At 33.3% G+C, this 21438-nt stretch overlaps 1 protein-coding gene and 1 long non-coding RNA gene across 4 annotated transcripts in view; both read right to left on the bottom strand.

Moving 5' to 3' along the window:
* Nucleotides 1–20596, bottom strand: part of LOC127732541 (U4/U6 small nuclear ribonucleoprotein Prp3-like) — a 49925-nt gene extending 29329 nt beyond the window's left edge. For 2 of the 3 annotated variants that reach the window (XM_052241593.1, XM_052241591.1), the window contains exons 1-8: nt 20511–20584; nt 13750–13903; nt 11249–11358; nt 8468–8569; nt 6548–6634; nt 5460–5581; nt 4686–4712; nt 2626–2719 (exon numbers count right to left, since the gene is read on the bottom strand). In XM_052241593.1, the coding sequence (XP_052097553.1) occupies nt 2626–2719; nt 4686–4712; nt 5460–5581; nt 6548–6634; nt 8468–8569; nt 11249–11358; nt 13750–13894 (687 nt within the window). In that variant the 5' untranslated portion in view covers nt 13895–13903; nt 20511–20584. Of the gene's footprint in view, nt 1–2625; nt 2720–4685; nt 4713–5459; nt 5582–6547; nt 6635–8467; nt 8570–11248; nt 11359–13749; nt 13904–20506 lie in introns of all 3 variants that reach the window. The other variant, XM_052241592.1, reaches the window with a different exon arrangement.
* LOC127732546 (uncharacterized) lies at nt 10463–11240 on the bottom strand. Its single transcript, XR_007996305.1, has 3 exons — nt 10836–11240; nt 10756–10795; nt 10463–10715 (listed from the first exon to the last, which is right to left on the bottom strand). It is a non-coding gene; the product is annotated as an uncharacterized LOC127732546 (long non-coding RNA).
* Nucleotides 20597–21438: the final 842 nt, after the last annotated feature.

A 21438-nucleotide genomic window follows, 5' to 3' on the forward strand; every position in this document is an offset into this window, starting at 1 on the left:
TGGCACGTTTTTTCTTTCAAAAACGATGAAAAAATAACAAGGATTTTATAAGATTTTCAAAGATGACATTTTAAACTATATGTAATCAAATTATGGAAAGAAAAGTAGGGGTTAGTGGGCAAAATTTTTAAAGGCACTACATGGATAAAACCAGAGGATTCCGAATATCTGGCAAAATTCAAAAACAAGAGGAGCGAACATCCTTAAATCTTCAGAAATCAAATAACGTCTCACATTTTTGACTTGCTCAGTGGATTTTGTAGTTTTCACTCATCCATGGTTGGAGTGGCCAAAGAGTGGTCAAAGCTTCTACTTGGTCCCCATCAGCCACCCAATGGAGTTAACATGGTATTTTTTTTTTTTAAATTTGACACATACAAAATCTTACAAAAATGAATAAAGCTTTTGTATTTCATATTCTATAATATGTAAGTTTTAATTATGAATTGGAAGGGTCAGGCTGCCCACTGTGTGCAGTTTGAAAGCTGAGCTGTAGTATACTTCATCTACAAAGTGGATTATTGTCAATTCTATAAACAACGAACCTTTGGACTATTTCTGGAAAAGTGGTTCAAAATGAGGTGTTTTTTTGGGATAACTTTTTAAAAATGTATATAATAAATGTAATAAATAGGCAATTGATTAGGCTGCTGGAGTTCTCTCACTTTATAACCAATTTGATTTACTATTCAAATTGTTAAACGAATGGGTCATGATAAATGTGCTTTACAGCCTGTGCTTCTAAAATCATACTCCTAAGATGTAAATGGTTGTCAACTTATCAGTGCAATGTTCCAAGTAATTAAACTAACCCTGTGTTGGTGTGTGTTGGGTAAGCTGAATAACTTCCTATGAGAATGGGCGTGTTTTGGGTAAGTGGGATAACTTCAAAACGTTTTATTTATGTATTCAGAAACTTTATGAAATATTTGCATATTGTCCTCGTCAGACTTTAAACTGTCCCCATATAAGATAATCTTAAGATTAAAACAAGAGACCGTCCCGATAGTATCCCTTCGAATTGCATTATATTTTGGACATTTGAGGAAGTAATGAGAGGTAGTTTCTACACGACCACAGGAACAAAGTGCGTTTTCGATAAGATTTTTTTTAAATAGATGGTCCCTTAGAACACTACTCTGGAGTCTGAGTCTTGCTAAAAATATCTTTTCTCTTCTACAGCCTAAGTGAAAATACAAAGGTATTTTATTAATATTTTGAGAGAGATACGTCTTAAAACCCGATTTTGATTGATTTAAACGAATGTCGTCTGGAATATCATTCCAAAGGTTTATAACGGCTGGTAGAAATGACTTTTGGTAATAGCTTGTTCTGCATAATATAGTTTGTAAATTTGAAGACCCCCTAGTCCTGTGGTCGTGTATATCTAGCCTCTGATTTGGAACTAATACAGAAAGATAATCAGGACAATCTCCGTGAAACATTTGGTGAAATTTTAATAACTTATGTTTATTACGCCGAAACTGGAGAGTTTCCCAACCGGTTTCATCGTACAGCAACTGTCTCAATGTTATCTTAGTACCACCTGTAACAATTCTTGCTGCTTCTATTTGTAAGTTTTCCAGAGATGTTTTTAAATAATCAGGTATGTTATCCCAGACAATGTCCCCATATTTTAAGACTGGGCGTATAAAAGATAAATAAATAGTTTCTAAATTTTTCCTTTTAAGTTCAAACTTCAGCTTTCCGAATAATGCTAATCTTGGAATAGCTTTATCAATAATCATTTTTACATGTTGATCTTGTATATATATATATATAAAAAAAAACGATGTAAAATCGAGTGGATTGTCCGTCGTAAATGACTATAATCGGACATGTGTGTTGGTTTCAGTAACTATCTATCAAGAAAGTAAAGCAGAGTTGACTGTTTCATTATTTTTGTTCATTTTTTGTTTGTTTCACATTTTCTTTCTTTTAATTTATTTTATTTGTTAGTTGTATTTTTTTTTTTTTCTTTGTGTGTGTGTATTTATTCAATTTATCATATGCTACCTTAAACTGAATGTACTGTTGGCACGTAATATTGTTTGTTAAATAGATATTTTTTTTATTTTTTTTGGGGGAGACGGATTTATATAAGTTTTTCCAAACTTGTTTCCGAATCCCATATTTGAACTTTATCTAACATTGTATTGTAATATTTTATTCTTGTAAAATTTTTCATTAATAAATACTGTTTAAACTAAGTTGGTATAACTTACCCTAAGTGTGGGTGTGTGTTGGGTAAGTGGGATAACTTACCCTGAGTGTGGGTGTGTGTTGGATAAGTGGGATAACTTACCCTAAGTGTTGGTGTGTGTTGTGTAAGCTGGATAACTTACCCTAAGTGTGGGCTTGTTTTGGGTAAGCTGGATAACTTACCCTGAGTGTGGGCGTGTTTTGGGTAAGCTGGATAACTGACCCTGAGTGTGGGCGTGTTTTGGGTAAGCTGGATAACTTACCCTAAGTGTGGGCATGTTTTGGGTAAGCTGGATAACTTACCCTGAGTGTGGGCGTGTTTTGGGTAAGTGGGATAACTTACCTTGAGTGTTGGTGTGTATTAGGTAAGCTGGATAATTTTCCCTGAGTGTGGGTGTGTGTTGGGTAATCTGGATTACTTACCCTAAGTGTTGGCGTGTGTTGTGTAAGCTGGATAACTTGTCCTGTTGCGGGGTCAATGGTTCTGCCTTCTCTGTCTAAGATTAGTGGTGGTGGACTGAAGAACATAGACAAACATAAATAGAATTTTTAGAATATTGATGGTATATTTAATAATCAGTATTAAAGGATTTTTATAAAATATTTGGTAAATGTCAGCAATTGATTTTCATCACAGTCAAAAGAAAATGTATTGTATTAGTACCATTTGAGATCTGACATTTAAAGAATTTTTAGTGAGCAAGCGAAGCCAGGCGTCCGACCATAAAATAATCTTTACTAAAAGTAAACAGACAACACTGTAAGATTCCTCCATTATATGTGACCAATTATCCATGTAAGGTTGCAATCAGATAAAAGTATTTTATTCAGCATATAGAAACCACTTTCCTACATACAAAAGTGTGATAAAAAATATTTGGATTATCTCCCTTTGACTAGTAACTTGTGCAAATTTTGTCATATGCCATGTAGCATTATATGTATATTTATAGATTATCGTTGGTTATTTCAAATGAGAGGGTGATTCTCAGCAACACTCTCATCGAAGGGTGACAGAAACATCCTTCAGTTTGAAAGACCATTGATAATCTGTTTTGCATATGACTTCGTTGATGTTTATATTGACAATGGCACGTGTGCTCTTAGTTTCTAGCAATAATTTTCTCTCTAAAGCAATACACAAAATAGCGATCATATACTTTATCACACAGCTAGACATATCAAATGTCGAGTGTTAAGAAAAGTAATATAAAAGAGAAGACCATACATTCACTTTGTAGTAGAGACGGGTGACTTGAACTTCACTAAAACATCAAAGCTTAACAAGACAAGCTGCATGGTTATTTTATATACTAAAGAGGGACAAAAGATACCAAAGGGACAGTCAACCTCATAAGTCGAAAATAAACAGACATGGCTAAAAAAGGAAAAGACCAACAGACAAACAGACAAACAACAGTACACAAAACACAACATAGAAAACTAAAGACTGAGCAACATGAACCCCACCAAAAACTGGGGGTGATCTCAGGTGCTGCAGAAGGGAAAGCAAATCCTGCTCCACATGTGGCACCCGTCATGTTGCACTAAAATGCTACAATTCAGTAGGAATAATATTGTCAGGAGCATGTCTACCTCAAGTCAAGTCCAGGCAGCTACAGACTATACTCTACTTAACCAGATTAGGTCACAAAAAACAAACAAGATAAAAGAATTTTTACAATTAAGTAACCATGACAAAATACTGAGGTTAATACATGAAGCACGCTCATATACCACACGCCCCCACATTGTCACTGGACAAACAAAATCTCACCAGATTCCCAAGTTTAAAGACTCATTTACTCTACAAAAGTAAACTGATAAAAATTTCTTGTGGAAATTCACATCTACATATTATGTCCTCATTAACTACAAAGTTTCATAAAATTCTATAGTGTGGTTTTAGAGGAGTTGTGATGGCAAACTGTTGCAGTAGTAAATTTAGGCCAAAATATTAAGTTCAAAGGAGCATAACTCCTAGAAAATAAATTGAATCATAATTTCCTGTACATATGCACATCTACATAGTATGTCCTTATTATCTACAAAGTTTCATGAAATTCTGTTGTGTGGTTTCAGAGGAGTTGCAATGAAAAAAAAAAGGACTGACAAATGGATGGACGGATGGACAAACAGATGCATATGAGAACAAGAAGTTGTATAACACTAATTATAGAATGAAAACTGCTTTCCTCTTTCTTACAGGAATAACCTATAGATTTAAACTGAAGCAGCAATTGTGATTTAATTACTGTAAATTCAGAAATTATTGCGTGCATTTATTATTGCGATTTTGTCATTTTAGACTAAAATGTGATTTTAATTTTTGCGATATTGAGAAAAATCCTGTTCAATTCATATAAAAAATTTCAAAATGCGAGTTTAAATTATTGCGATTATAACCCTGTCGCATTTTTCCTAATAATAAAAACATCGCAATAATTTCTGAATTTACAGTAAAATAAAAATTAATTACTTACTTTGATAAACCACCAGGCACACTTTTTCTAAAATGATAAGCAAAGAAAAAATATAGCAATCGTCAAAACAAACTAGATTTTACCTTTTTTTATATTGAATTCAAAATGTTTACTCAATTTTCCAAGGTATGTTGAATTCTTATGATGAATAAAAAGAACGGACTTTTCAAATCTATAGGTTGGGTACAAGAGTTACTCAATCAATGTAAAAAGACAAAATTTACAAGGGCTATAGTGCATTTTTAAAAGATTATGGTTTAACCTGAATGTCCTTAGAACTCACAGCTTTGGTAGCAGTTATGTTGCCTTTTAGGCAAGAGGTTGCTTTTTTGTTTGCTAAATAACATAGTGCCTCATATGTATTACTGAGATCTTGTAAATACTATTGAGAAATGTGCAATGGTCTTACCAAAAAAGAGATATTTTGTTACAAGATGTCTTACTCAAAGATGTAAACATGGGTAAAATATCTTTCTTGGTAAGGACGATGGCTCATATTAATTTTGTCCAAAAAATATGTAAAAATTAGTGTTTTAGGTCAATTTCAACATCCAAATGACATTTCTGCACTAAAATGTGTAGGTATTATCATCCATTGCATTTATTTATAAATGATCACAAGTTTGAAAGGCTAGTTGAATTTACCAAAAATTTGCAAAATCAAGGGCAAAATAATTTTGTTTCTTTTGCATACTGCCTCTTTTCAAGGATATACATATACATGTCAGATACATTGTAAGGTTCTGAGAACTAAGGGCTGATATAGATACTTACATTCCAGGTACAGCTGTTCCTAGGCCAGATATTTGTTTCTGAATCCTTGACTGTAGTTCTTGTGTCTTCCTAACCTTTTCCATGGCTTCATTCATCAATATTTCATCACGGGACAACTGAGGCTGAAAACAATAAAAATACATCATATAGGAGTTACAAAATCGATTACTGTAAATTCTGAAATTTATTCTTGCATTTATTATTGCGATTTTTGAAGAATGGACATAATGCTGTTCGGTGTGAGCCAATGCTCCGTGTTGAAGGCCGTACCTTGACCTATTATGGTTTACTTTTATAAATTGTAACTTGGATGGAGCGTTGTCTCATTGGCACTCATACCACATATTCCTATATCTATTAACAACAAAAAATAGTAGGTGGCATTTTATGGTATTGATTCCGAGAAATTTTCATTAAAGGACGATGGATGAGTGGATACAAATGTTTACATAGTATGCAGACATGATGAAGTCTATGTCATCCGAAAATTAACCCCAATCATTCAGATGAAGAAATAAAATTGGTCCAAAAGTTCATCATGTGAATGAGATTCTGTGAAAGTTTCAAACAACAGGAGCAGTTGTAGATTCAAAAGTGTGACAAAAGGATGAAGGAATGAACAGATGAACAGACTTCCCATCACTGTATAACCCTGCTTTAGAAAGCATGGGTCATTACAATCAAGATTTTGTGAAAGTTTCAAACAACTCTAACAAGTGGTTCAGGAGCAGTTGTGGATACAAAAATGGGACAGAAAGATGAAGGGACTGACTCCTCATCACTGTATAACCCAGCTTTAAAAAGCATAGGTTTTCAAAAACAACATTTCAGATGCATCGGATAGAAATCAACCTTATGCAAGTGCTTGTATACATGTATAAGACTTTGATTGATTTTGGAACATTCAAATAAGAAATAAATGAAGAATGTTGGTCTGTTTTGTAGGGTTCTTATATCAACACAATTTTCAAACAGTTACAGACTTTGCGTAGAAACTTTTCAACCCAAAATAGGTTAACAGATGTATTGATGTTCATTTGCATAAGATGGATTTCTATCCGACGCAGCTCTTTTTGTGTTATACAAACCATTTGTTGTTTAACTGGCATGGTGACAGCTAATTGGGCTTTTCTTTCTTCTATCATTTTTGTGGCATTCGTCATCATCTTCTTTATCTGTTAACAATAGATTGAGAAATATGTGAAACTGTTAACAATAGATTGAGAAATATGTGAAACTGTTAACAATAGATTGAGAAATATGTGAAACTGTTAACAATAGATTGAGAAAAACTGTTAACAATAGATTGAGAAATATGTGAAACTGTTAACAATAGATTGAGAAATATGTGAAACTGTTAACAATAGATTGAGAAAAACTGTTAACAATAGATTGAGAAATATGTGAAACTGTTAACAATAGATTGAGAAATATGTAAAACTCTGTTTATAGTATCAAGGACCTTATTAACAAAAACATGATGAAATTTACAGTAGATGTTCATTTCATAGATATTGGTATTTGATTGGCTGAAAACCAAATTCTAATTCTGTCATTTGTTTCCAATTTGTGTGAAAGCAATCCAAGAATACAATTATTGGCTTTGTCCAGTTAATTAATCAACATTATTTACTCTTCCTGAGCACCTGAGATCACCCCCGATTTTTGGTGTTGTTCATGTTGCTAAGTCTTTAGTTTTCTATGTTGTGTTTTGTGTACTGTTGTTTGTCTTTCTGTCCTTTTTCGTATTTTGCCATTTTGCCATGGCATTATCAGTTTGTTTGCGACTTATGAGTTTGAATATCCCTTTGGTATCTTTCGTGGCACTTTTAAACACTTTAATCATGTACTTGAGGCGAAGGGAAAACAATTGCAAGTTTTATTTATTTGAGTTATATATTTTTGTGAATATGAATAATCAATAGATATAACAAATTGCAGTTATTTCCCATAAACTATTTTAATCATTTTAAAAAGCCATTGGTGAATGGGCCCCTGCTAAATTTAAAACCCTGGCTTAAATATTTCTAAAATCACCAAATTCACTGGCTGACTGACTCCATAGGGAATTCATGTTGCCATAAAAATTGGTATAAGGGAGACAACTTGTGAAGGATGATATTTATTACCTGAACTGTTGTCAACTGGTATGGGTCATTGTTAAAGGCAGTACAGTGACCTATAGTTGCTTACTTTATTTAGTCCAGGTGGATAGTGTCTCATTGGCAATCATACCACATTTTCTTGTTTTTATTTTTATTTTTTGGTGTTTAATGCCACTTTCAGCACTTATGTGCTTATGTGCTATTTTGTAACAGATAGTTTTTAATGGTGGAGGAAGCTGGAGTGCCCGGAGAGAACTAGACCTTTGGTAGGAAAACTTTTAATCCTAGTCGATAAAGATTGGAGTAGAGAGCACCTGTCAGGTGCAGGATTAGAACTATCAACCTCAGTGTTGTGATAAAAGTTGTTACATCCCAGCTCCTTTGTTCTACCAGGGGTGATCTGAGCCGGATCACTCCTACCAGATCACCCTATCTTCAGTTTCTTTGTTCTGCATGCTTTCCTTTGTTTTGTAACATTCTGGCAGGAATGTCAAATCCACAATAAAACTTAGAAATATTTATACATAAAAGACCAACTATCAAAATTTAATGTAGAAAAAATCCAAGGTCTATGGAGAGGATCGAACTCAAGACCTTTAACATATAGACTCACGATTCATACCCCTACACCAGAACGACTGGTCATGAACTCAATGTTTATTTAACATATTTAAACATTGTGTCTGGGGCTCATAAAGGGTATATACTATATAGTAATATGTAAAGTATATTATAATGATTGTGTGGCGATCTTAACTAGATGTTATGAAGCTTAAATGTTTTTTTTTTATCTAATCTAGAACAGCTTGGATGTAAAATAGTTATCCCATTCGGACTTGGTGTGTCAGTGTAAGATCACCCTCTGGCCTCTGGCTGCGTCCTCATGGGATAACTATTACTTGCCTGATCTGTGGTCAGCTGACCAGGACTTGGGTTTGCTGCCTCTGTAGTATCATCTACAAACTTTCTTTTCTTCTTTGTTTCCTCTGAGTTACTTTCATTTTCCTATAAAATAAGATCATTATGAAACTTCTGAGCCAGATTTTTACTTACTATTCAACAAGGTAAAAGTGCACTGAATCCACAGGAAGTAATCAGAAGGTCACGGACTTTGTTTTTTGGTTTATTATCCAATCTGTTACCTAGTTGGAACTAAAAACCGTCACAAATTGATGTTTTACATCTTACAACACAATGATGTTACACTTATTTTTTACATTTGTGATATTTTACACACTTTTATTAAAGGTTTGCTCCTCTAGTTTTTGAATCTTTGCCAGATTTTCGGAATCCTCTGGTTTTATCCATGTAATGCCATTCAAAAATTTTGCCCACTAACCCCTACTTTTCTATTCATAATTTTTTTACATATAGTTTAAAAAGCCATATTTGAAAATCTTATAAAATCCTTGTTATTTTTCATAGTTTTTGAAACAAAAAAGCGTCCAATGTCAAAAGTATGAAAAATCTAGAGAGAATCATTTCCCGCCAAATTTTCAATGGCTTATATCTCGAAAACAAGCACACGGACCCTTCATTTTTTTCTGCTTTTTTAGTTTCTTTATTTATATACTATCAATTTATAACTTTATATAATTTACAGCTTTTAAAAGGCTTGTTATTTTGACACAGGGCAGCGAACATCCTTAAGGATGTATATTCTCTGACCCTAGTATTATTTTACATCATTAAAGCTGAAATAAATGTTTCAACAACAAATAGATTTTGAAGAAAAATCTATGGATTTGTAATTGGAATTTACATATCTGTTTCAAGCACCTCGTTTGACCGTTTTCAAGTCAACATCCAGTATTAGGAAAATGTGTTTTTGAAAACAAAAGTTCAGTATCTGACTGTGTTTTTTGCATTAATAAAGGCAGTTATTAGTATGTGGTAGAGCTATATTTTTATGTTTTACATTAATTAAGGTTTTATGTTATTAGAATATATACTTGATATATTCTATTTACATTTATTATAATTTGTAGTCTGCTAGTTTATTCAGGTAGAACATTACCTATTGATTAATTTCTTTTCTATTGGTCAGTATGATTTAGGCGGGAATCTTTTGTTTAATTTTTCTTTGTTTTGGACAGTTGGCTAAAGTCTTTATATGAAGTGGTAGCCATTTTCTTCAGCTTATTTGGAAGTTGTTATATCTTTACTTTTGAAATAGTCTAGGACTATCATATTCTTATATAAGGTATTACATATATTGTAAAGAATGTAAACTGATTCAAACCAATCAGTTGGTGAAGCAAAGACCTTTGCACTAAATGTGAGGGTCATTTTTCACTTAGAATATTTACATCAATTCTGATGAAATAAAAGAACCATAGACCCATACAACGTGTTTGTATTTTATTTGAATACAAGGGAAACACGACTACAAGTACACTGTTGTTGCACAACTTGAATGATACACTGTCAGAACATCAATTCTAATATGACGTCCTTCTTTCGCTTTGGAAACAAAGCCATGTTCTAATTACAATAAAACATGGGCTGCATGTGATTGACGTTACAATTGAAATTGCAACGTCAGTCGTATTTTGAATAACGCCGTAGGACGAAATGGATAGTTTTGTCAGTGTTGCTGGCTAGGAAATTAAATAAAATCATTCTAAAAGTAAGTTTACTTTTATATATTAATTTTTTGATCGTTCAACTGTTGATTTTCTATAACGTTTTTTGTTCATCAAATCAAAGTGGCTGTTTTTTAGATGTGTATTATAGGTCCGCTTCGAAGTACAAAAGTTCTAAATATTCCTATCAGAATCGAAATAATTCTATCATGCCATGCTTTATGCTAATTTTAACATGGGTAGGCATCATATTTGTCAATATCTTTATACCGAGCGTTAAAGCCTACCCATGTTAAAATGAGCATAAAACATGGCATGAAAGAATTATTTCTTAAATTTAAATCATTAGTCTGAAAATTAATATCGTATTTATGTCAATCATTGTAATGATGTCTGAATTATTACCATGATTGACTTTTGTTACTTAGTATGAAGGGATTAATATTTTTTGGAACCCCATCTGTTACCTTAAGTTATCTCCCTTCTAAGTGTTTATACTTAGCTTAGTTATCTCCCTTCAGTTTCCCTTTGTTTATACTTAGCTTAGTTATCTCCCTTCATTTTACCTTTGTTTATACTTAGCTTAGTTATCTCCCGTCATTTTACCTTTGTTTATACTTAGCTAAGTTATCTTCCTTCATTTTACCTTTGTTTAAACTTAGCCCAGTTATCTCCCTTAATTTTACCTTTGTTTATACTTAGCCCAGTTATCTCCCTTAATTTTACCTTTGTTTATACATAGCTAAGTTATCTCCCTTCATTTTACCTTTGTTTATACTTAGCTAAGTTATCTCCCTTCATTTTACCTGTGTTTATACCTAGCCCATTTATCTCCTTTCATTTTACCTTTGTTTATACCTAGCTTAGTTATCTCCCTTCATTTTACCTTTGTTTATACTTAGCTTACAAGCTCAGTTATCTCCCTTCATTTTACCTTTGTTTATACTTAGCTTACAAGCTCAGTTATCTCCCTTCATTTTACCTTTGTTTATACTTAGCTTACAAGCCCAGTTATCTCCCTTCATTTTACCTTTGTTTATACTTAGTTTACAAGCCCAGTTATCTCCCTTCATTTTACCTTTGTTTATACTTAGCCTACCTTCCTTTTTTGTCTTTTTCTACTACTAGCTTTGAATTCATCCCACACTCGGAACAGTTTATCTGCAAATTTTTCTGATTGTGAGTCGTCCAGAATTTCTGATAATTTCCCTAAAAATAACAACAGAATATTGATGCATATTATATATATATCTAGTTTTTATATGTCGTATTTTGTGTACTATTGTTTGTCTTTTGGTTTTTTTCTGGGATGGCGTTGTCACTTAAATTCAACTTATGAGTTTGAATGTCCCTTTGGTATCTTTGTCCTCTCTTATGTTTCCTTTTTTCTTTTCAAATATATATAGCTTTTTGAATTCATTCAAGTGAAATTATGCTGTTCTTCAGTACCAGGATGATATTATACAGTGGTCTCGTTAGCCCAAAATAGAAGGGCGCCGCGCCCTGGGTGCCCTCAGCCACGCCCTGGATGCCCTTTTCCGCGCCCTGGGTGCCTTCATCCGCGCCCTTCTGCCCTGACGCCTTTTTCCCAAAAAACCTTGTGCCGTTTTGGTAGAATTGCCTTTTGTTTCATCGATTTCTTATCACAAAGTTAAATTACATATATGACACCAGGTGATTGCCCCCAGGTTAATCATGTCATTACAATCAATTACAGTGGATAAGACTTCAAAGGTGTTAATAACTAGATAATTTAATTAAGACAATGTACCTTTTTGTCATAATTTTGATGAATGTGTCAGCGAGTGTTTTTAGCTTGGGTCGGCATTTTTGATCTCCAAGAAGAGTGTATAAATGAAGACTTTCATGACTTTAGAATAGAATTAAAGTCATCAAAATACAACTATGCCTTCACAGAAACGCCGTCCATCTCAACTTGTGAGCAACAATCAAACAGTAAACGTGTTAGAAATTAATTTTAGAGTTACTTCCCCTGTTTTAGCTTATTACAAATTTGTGCTCCTAAAATATTATCTAGTAATAAAAATAGGAATAAATTACAAATTGAATACAAAATTATATAAGAATGTTACCTTAAGGATATTAACTGTCTTTGAACATACCAAAAAAAATATATTGCAACTTATTTTGGATAATCATACTTTTAGCAATCCATGTTCTATACATTGTCAATTAAGAAATTTATAAGTTCAATTGTTGTGATGATGTTAAGCTGCAATCCTCCATAAATGGGTAGTGTGAAGTTAAACTATCATGACATCAACTTGATGAAGCTTTAATAAATAATTCCTGAACACAAACAATGAAAAAAAGTTTTGAGGGCCAAACTCTAGCTGAAAATTTTGAAATAAGACAACTCTGTCACATGTATGCTAAACTATGAGATGTTTAGTTTATGTTGTTTTTTTTTGGAAAGGGGGGGGGATGTGATGTATGAATGTGTATTGACATGTGTTATGAACATGTCGTATGAATTACATTTTCTAATGCAAATTTTATAGAATAAATAACAACAACTTATGCATCTTTATTAACAACATATACAGTAAAAAAAAGAATGTGAACTCGTGATACACACAGAAACGTAGACAAAAGAAATGAGCAGTGCCTTTTCCTTTCATAAAAAAGTGCCCTGCCCTCCACTGGCACCCTGCCCTTTTTGATTTCTAGCTGGAGCACTGTTATATTTACATAAAAACAGGTTATGTTTAAATTAATATCTTCTACCTCATCCGGTCTCTGGTGGTGAGTTGTCTCACTGACACCTTTATTATGCAGTCTTTGGAACGAAGAAAATTCTAAAATACAAGCATGGGAATAAAGTTATTCCAACTTATTTTGCAGCAGAGAATTTCCTACCATCAGAGTCAGTTAAGGTTTATGATTTGGAATGTGAATCTGATAGTTCCTTTGATGGTTAAATTTCACCCACTAAATGTCAAAGGAATTGGGTAACAATCACCTCTCCCCATTAAAGAATGATTGTAACATGGAATAAACCTTGGGTTGGGCAAAGCTTAACATATTTCACCCTGCCACATTCTGTAGGTGCCTGTCCCAAGTCAGGAGCCTGTAATTCAGTGGTTGTCATTTGTTGTTTGTTCATTATTTTGTACATATATTAGGCCGCTAGTTTTCTTGTTTGAAACATTTTACATTTGTCACTTTGGGGCCTTTTATACATTTGTAGCTGACTATGCAGTATGGGCTTTGCTCATTGTTGAAGGCCGTACGGTGACCTATAGTTGTTAATTTCTGTGTCATTGGGTCTCTTGTGGAGAGTTTTCTCATTCATGTCATTGGAAATCATACCACATCTTCTTTATTAGAAACAGAAGACCAATCTTTTCCAACACCCATTGTCGAGTCAACTTCAGAGATTCAAGAGTATTATGTTAATGCACTTGAGTTGCTAGGGTAAGGCTCAACCAAGCATAAAAAAATTAAGAAATCTGATTGGTTTGACGTTTAACCCTGGCTCAGTCGGGGTTGGGAAAGATGGGTTATCTCAAGAGGTTCAAGTAAACTTGGATGGATGAAACTCGAGAGTTTCAAGTGAATTTGGCCCTATATACTTACGAATAGCTTTGTCTCTTTCATAGCCTTTGTCTATACAATTCAATGCTGCTGTGACAAGACTTGGCTCTGAAAATCCCAGGAATTTGTTGACAGTCCCCTCCAACTGGGCTTTCATTTCATCCCATTCTCTACGTGATAAAGACATTTTTTTTCTCTGCAAAATAACAAAAAGACAATTACACTATGGCTCAAGTTAGTTGTGTCAGTCCCAACTTCCCACCATGGGTTATCTTTTCCTCCCTCCCCAACTTCCCACCATGGGTTATCTTTTCCTCCCTCCCCAACTTCCCACCATGGGTTATCTTTTCCTTCCTCCCCAACTTCCCACCATGGGTTATCTTTTCCTCCCTCAACAACAACCAATGATTATAATAAACAAAACATAAAAAGGGGTTGATTAAATGTATCAAAAACATGATAGTCTGTAGGAAATTCATATGTACAAAATACAATGAAATATATCATGTATATGCTATGTCTTATAATGTTTCCAGATGTACAGGTTTGACTTCATTCAGAGTAAGTATTGTGGTGTCATTTTAGCCAAAGGGTCCACATGAACCAAATTCTTGTCTCTTCGGCACTTGGTTAGATTGGCATCTGGTATAGTCAATTCCCCAACTAGTCAAATCTGAACATAGTTAACTTTTATTTTCAAATGGACGTCAAGTTACAAGAGACTTTGCGGCCTCGAGACAGAAGTATGCAAATTTTTATGCTAATTTCAGCAATAAACTTTCAGTAGCAACCATGATAACAATCCGAATACCCTCGGCCATTCAGCTTATTTGCATCGTAGAGGGTCACTGTCCTAGGTGGTAAAGGGGTTATTTTAGTGCAACGTGTTTTGCCATTTTTATTTCACATGCAGCCGTGAAAAAGGTTCGTTATTCACAGTGTTTCATGAAATCGGTAAAAAGATCAATGTGCAAGAAATTTTTAATTGTTTGTTCATCATGAAATGGCAATTTTATTTTGCATTCTTCCATGCAGATACCCCCCCTTTAGGCCCCTCATCGTAAATGAACGAGGTGTTAGATTATGTATTCATATCGACCCAGGGTTAATGCATTGAGACTTACTTTTTTCTCGTTGTCACGTGATAATTTTTCAAAATGAAAGTTTAAATACAGGAATTGATCATGTCGATGGGTCACTGTGAAAACTTTCCAAATATGACAAAATTAAGGGTGGCCGGTAGGTGAAACTTGCATAAATGAAGAGATAAATGAAAAAATGAACAAACTGAGGCCCGATTTATATGGATCTAAGGGCAGGCCATCAGTCGGCTCCAGAAGCAACAAAGTGGCGCATCCATTTTGGATGGACAAATATCCACTTTTTTATATGGGACGAGCTCTGACATCCCATGGCCCCAGCTTGTCTGGCAAAACAGCTCAGAGTAATCTGGGACTATCAGGGGTTTCATGATTTTTTTAGACTGGAGGTACCTTTGAGATTGTAGGGGGAACCAAACCTAAACGGCGAGGGGTCTGGGGGCCGCTTAAGGCTAGCCCTGGTAGGGGGACCAGGGGGCAAAGCTCATGGATTTTAGGGATTTCAGCCTTAATTTTTTACTTAAAAAAATAGGGTAAAGTCTGTAATATTTGCCTCAATTTGGGGTAAGTTAACATTGAATTGTTTTTTTTCTAGACATGCTAGAGTAATCATCTGAAAATACATTGCTTATAATTATTTTGTAATCAGTTATAAAATATGTATGACCATGGAAGTATTATATTGTCAATATAATACTTCCATGGTATGACCTATAATGCAGGGGTTTCATGTGAAATGTTGTTTAAATGTTTTGTTTGTTTTTATACTTTTATTAAATGTTTTGCATTTGTTCAATTTTATGAATGAAATTTCATAAGTTACATACGGTATATTATTAAAAAAAATTGATAATAAAACTTGTTGTAACTTTTTTTTATTGCTTTGTTATAATCATAACTGTGTCAATTGTTTGTGTAATTAATTTAACAGTGTCATGCAAACAATTAAACAACATGAACAATAAACATGCTCTCATGCAAAACAGCAAACAAACAATTTTGATATATGCTAAGTGATGTGAAGGTTGTTCTTGTCAGAAAAAAAAACATGTATTCAACTTTCACTTAACTTTAATATTTATAAAAAGGGGTGATTGTGAAAAAGGGGGGGGGGGGCAAATTAATCATAGGATTCTTGACTATAGTAAGTAAAAATGTTTTTTTTCACTTCTTCAGAGCCGTCTTTTTTTTTTAATTTAGAAGTCTTAAATCTCGTCAGATATTATATTTTGTAAACGTAACAGTTATGTTAGTTCAGATTGTTTCATGAATTCTTACACTAAAAAATTCAATAACAACATAGAACACATATCAAGAAAACGGAGATCAGTGACAACGTCCAACGGGAAACGAACTGATTTGATACGATTAACGATTTTCTGAATTTCATAGAATGTTCACCTTTAGTAAACCTTTTATTCATAAAATAATCTGTGATACAAGCTGCTTTCCTTTTATTAGACATAATATTGCTGTTGTTGTTTAACTTCAACAACAATTTGCCGCTTGAAAATATACTGCTAAATCGTCGCATTTTAAAGCGCTCTTACGATACAGATACAGACACATGGTTTATAATTATCACTTCTCCTACTTTGGAGGTGTGCCTAAATTGGCAGAAGATAGATCTATACTTTAACGCGGACCTCAACGAAGACACCTTTAAACATACACATGAACGGCGTAGAACGGAGATGATTAAGGAATGAAAGAAATTAGATTTGAACGATCTTCAAAAGGAATTTTTCACATTTTTTTTTTGAAATTTTATTTTTTCTGCCGCTACCAGACGCTTCGGTAGGCGGGTAAAAGTACCGGGTCTTAATGAATGCACTGGACTATGTTTATTTCTGCATGTTAAAGGTACTGAAAATTCCTCAGAGGAAAATTCATTTGTTGACAGTTCTGTGTTGGGCATTGGAAAGTGTGAGAGTATAAACTTGAAAATATCACTCAAAAAGCCTTTTTTCAATTTTAGACAAAAACTATATGCAGGGACATAGTGAATTACATGTACAGTACCATTTAAACGAATCGATTCGGGATCGTTTTTTTCCGATTTCCGTGTTTTTCGGAGTCACACCGCATACCGCGGATTATACTCCCAATTTCCTCCAAAGATTCTCTCCCAACACCATGTGGCTGTTTATTGATTTATCGCCCATCGGATGTACAAAAATTAACGACGCATGACAACATAATCGGATAACCCAGATTATTTACCTATGTACATTTAATCGATCTTGATTGCACCTGTGTGCTTTAAAACACGGTATTAAAATTTTAACAAATGTTTTCCTTTCTTTGACAGATAAAGATGTGACATTATCATTCAGCATAAGATAATTATTCTTATATGTTTTTGCCCCATGTCATTGTCATTTGAAATAAAACGTACAAACGAATAAAAATACGAAGAAAAAACTTATTTTGTATTTCTATTATAGTCTGGTCAGTTCTTTCAACAAAGATGATTTTACCACAATTAGAATCTTTTAAGACTTACTCAGTAAGCAATTTCAGGTGCACATTTATTTTGCAATGTAAAATATTATGTTTCACTACCTCGGTACATGACCGACTTGAATTATTTGAATGAGCCTAATCCGTATTTTACTGCTCGTTAAAAGTCTTTGGTGAAATGAAAAAAATGTTATATATACAAAAATATTAAAATGAAATTATATCGTGTACCCAGATGCTACAAGAAAAAATAAGTGGACAGGATTTTAACAATCTACACATTTTCACAGAGGTTCTCTACCAACGCCCAACTTAACGACATGCATCATGTTTTCATCTACAATAAATTTATATTGTTGACCATGGACGCATAACTAATGTTCAGGTCTACATCCTGTTTTGACTGAAAAAACATAAAAAAATAAAATAGTTAAAGAAGACATGTGTTTATTTTTTCTGAAAAGGATTATATTTTAGATTCCCGTTAATCAATTGTAAAAGGACCTTCTAGAGCCTCAAAACTAACGTACAAAAATGTCAATCATTAATGCAAAGCAACTTTAAAAACATGAGAGGTCACCTGAGTTTACTGGTACGTGATATTATTTCCTGCCATATCAAGATCTCGTGCTGTGGATAAAATTGATGTCAGCTATTTTTTAGCATTTAGTTAATATTGTGAGCGAAGTTAAGTTCAACCACACACTGTTGATCACTGAGATGTTTATCGTGGAATTGTCTTCCCACGGCAAATTAATTTCTTTTAAAATCTTTTAAGATCAAGTGCTGTCCAAAATAAAACACACAAGTTTACATTCATTGTGCGTAAATAAATATTATGCAAAGACGAGTCAATGCAGTGTGGAAGTGTTCCTGCTGTAGCCGAAATATATTATTATCCTAAAGGAATGCCAACAAATCGTAAAAAGAAAATGCCGTAGACTTATTAAGCATAACGAATGGTGAATAATATTTTCTTTTTTACTTGCATATACGAAACTTGGGGACAAATAATTTTCTTTAAACTGCTCACATTTAATTAGCGGTAGTTTCCGTTTATTTTTACACAAGTATGTCCCTTTTCGTAAATGTTTTTTTTTTATAAAACTTTAATGCAATTGAAAGAATTAACAACAACATTTTGCTTTTAAATTTTTTGTTTCAAGCAATTAGATAATCGTAAAAAGAAAATGCTGTAGACTTATTAAGCATAACAAATGGTGAATAATATTTTCTTTTTTACTTGTATACAAAACTTTAAGACACGTGATTTTCTTTAAACTGCTCACATTTATTCAGCTTTGACGTAGAATTTCACGTTTTTTTCCACATTTTCCACAAAATTTTATATATACCTTTTTCGGTAATGTCTGTTTTTTTTTTTTTTAAAAAGCAAGTCCATTTAGGTAAAGATTTTTTTAGATTAGCAAGCAAGAAATACGAAAATATTTTAACTTATTTTTAACACAAAAATTAAACTTAACCAATGTAGAAAGACATTTAAAATTATACACTTGTTTGACACTTAAACTGGTACAGTAGACAGGAAATATAATTGTTTGTGACATCAGGTAATCAAATTACCCTATCAGTCGTGTGCCGGCATAGATTAAAGTAGGATTAGGGCAATTAATTCCTCGGTGTTGGGAGTGAGCTCGCTATCACAATTAGTCCGAGATTACTCTGACGTCCAACAGCTGTTTTGCCAGACAAGCTGGGGCCGTGGGACGTCAGAGCTCGTCCCATATCAAAAAGTGGATATTTGCCCGTCGAAAATAGATGCGCTGCTTCGTCGCTTCTGGTCCCAACGGACGGCCTTGGAATTATATAAATCGGGTATCAATTTGTTCATTTTTCATTTATCTCTTCATTTATGTAAGTTTCACCTACCTGCCACGCTTTACTTTCTCATATTTAGACAGTTTTCACAGTGTCCCACCGATTCTGGCATTTTGACTTTCATTTTGAAAGATTGTCATGTGATCACGAGAAAAAAGTAAGGCACAATGGACTATGGGAAATGATGTATGCATATGACCCTAGGTCAATATGAATATATAATCTAACACCTCGCTCATTTACGATGCAAGCAATGTAAATATCCGAGATCTTCCGAATGTTATCACGGTTGGCACTAAATGCTTAATACCGATCTCCTGTAAAGGAGGTGAAAAATCGTGGTTGGCTACTAAATGTTAAATATCGATCTCCTATAAAGGAGGTGAAAAAAGTATAAATATTTGCATATTTGAGTCTCGAGGTCGCAAAATCTCTCGTAACTTGACGTCCATTTGAAAATAAAAGTAAAAATGTCTGAATCGATGGGTCACTGTGAAAACTGTCTAAATATGAGAAAATAAAGGGTGGCAGGTAGGTGAAACTTACATAAATGAAGAGATAAATGAAAAATGAACAAATTGATACCCGATTTATATAATTCCAAGGCCGTCCGTTGGCACCAGAAGCAACGAAGCAGCGCATCTATTTTGGACGGGCAAATATCCACTTTTTGATATGGGACGAACTCTGACGTCCCACGGCCCCAGCTTGTCTGGCAAAACAGCCATTGGACGTCAGAGTAATCTCGGACTATATCACAATTAACATTTACACTATTTTGGGAGAGATTACTCCTAAATAAAGGCAACAGTAGTATACTGCTGTTCGAAATTCATAAATCGATTGAGAAAAAAAACAAATCCGGGTTACAAACTAAAACTGAGGGAAACACATCAAATATAAGAGGAGAACTACGTCACAACAGAAACATAACATTAAAATCCTCCCAACATTTTGGGAGGAATATCGGAGTTTCTCGGAGTGACTCCAAATTTTCCTTGGTGTAGGAGATCTGTTTCGTTTGAATGGTACTGTATTGGCTTGTTTAGTTGGCATTTAAGGTAGCACCTTCCTCATATTAATTACAAGAGTTATAGTTTTTACTTTTACTTTTAGTCTAAATTATTTACTGAAATTTTTAACCAGCAAATTTTTAAATATAATTCCTGTATTAGTGCTTCATATATATGTTTTAGTGTTAGCAAGATACATGTAGGCTAGTATATGCTAGACATGCTAGAGTTAAATGTGGTGCTGTTTTATTACTATTTATTTGCATGCTGCATACATTGTTTTATTTGTTATTGCATATGTTTTAATATTCGGTGAAAAGCTCATTAGAGCTGATGTTGTTGTATGTTTGTCAATATGCCCAATCAAAATAAAGTTTTATTTACTTACTTATTTTGGAAATAAAGATCGTGTTATTGTCGAAATGCTAGCCGATCTTACTTAAAACGGATACTTTGATTGGTTGTTTAGTATATTTCGACCAATTAAAATTAGTTACACATCGACAAACTATATAATTAATAAATAAAGACGGAGAAAGCAAGTTCCGGGATTTGCGCAAATCTATAGGGATAATCGCCAAAGAAAATTGATGAAAAACTTTATGAATTCAATATACACAGAAATTGTATTTATTTTATTTTTTAGAGATTATTTAAGCATATAGAAATTAGTAAATAATCTAATTTAATCAATTATAATGAAAAATTTTGGAAAAATAAAACTGTCTATCAAAATGGTCAGTATCCGAGAAAAATAAAGTTTTAAAAGTACAGAGACTGTCAGTTTTAAAAAAAACTACAAGAGGTAGATTAGTCTTCAAAATTTCAGAGAAATAGAAATGTAAGCAAACATGTTTTTTTTTTCTTTAAATTTCTAATGAATAAACTACGCTTCTCTTTCAAATACCGTTCAATGTTACTGTTTAAAAAAGTTCTTAACGTTATTTTGTTTTTAGTTCAATCAGGAACTTTGCAAAAATATCGGGTCACGCATTTTGATGATCGTGATCAGGATCATATAGTTTATGAGATATCTTATATAGTTTATAAGTTTTTCTTATATAGTTTATAAGATATCTCATATAATTTTCTTTCATACCCAACTATATCAGTCCTATTCAGGACCAATAACTCTGTCGATAAATATTGTCGGGTATACAATGTTGTTGAAATCAGTGCAATTGTATTACATGTCTCTGTTGAAATGTATACAATAATAAATTTTTTTACACAAGTTTAACTTTATATCGATTTATTGAATGCCTGGATTTTGCTTAAAATATTGAATTAAAAAAATAAATAATAAAATCATATTC

The sequence above is a fragment of the Mytilus californianus genome, unplaced genomic scaffold, assembly GCF_021869535.1.
Source record: "Mytilus californianus isolate M0D057914Y unplaced genomic scaffold, xbMytCali1.0.p SCAF_25, whole genome shotgun sequence".
In the NCBI taxonomy this organism is placed as follows: Eukaryota; Metazoa; Mollusca; class Bivalvia; order Mytilida; family Mytilidae; genus Mytilus; species Mytilus californianus.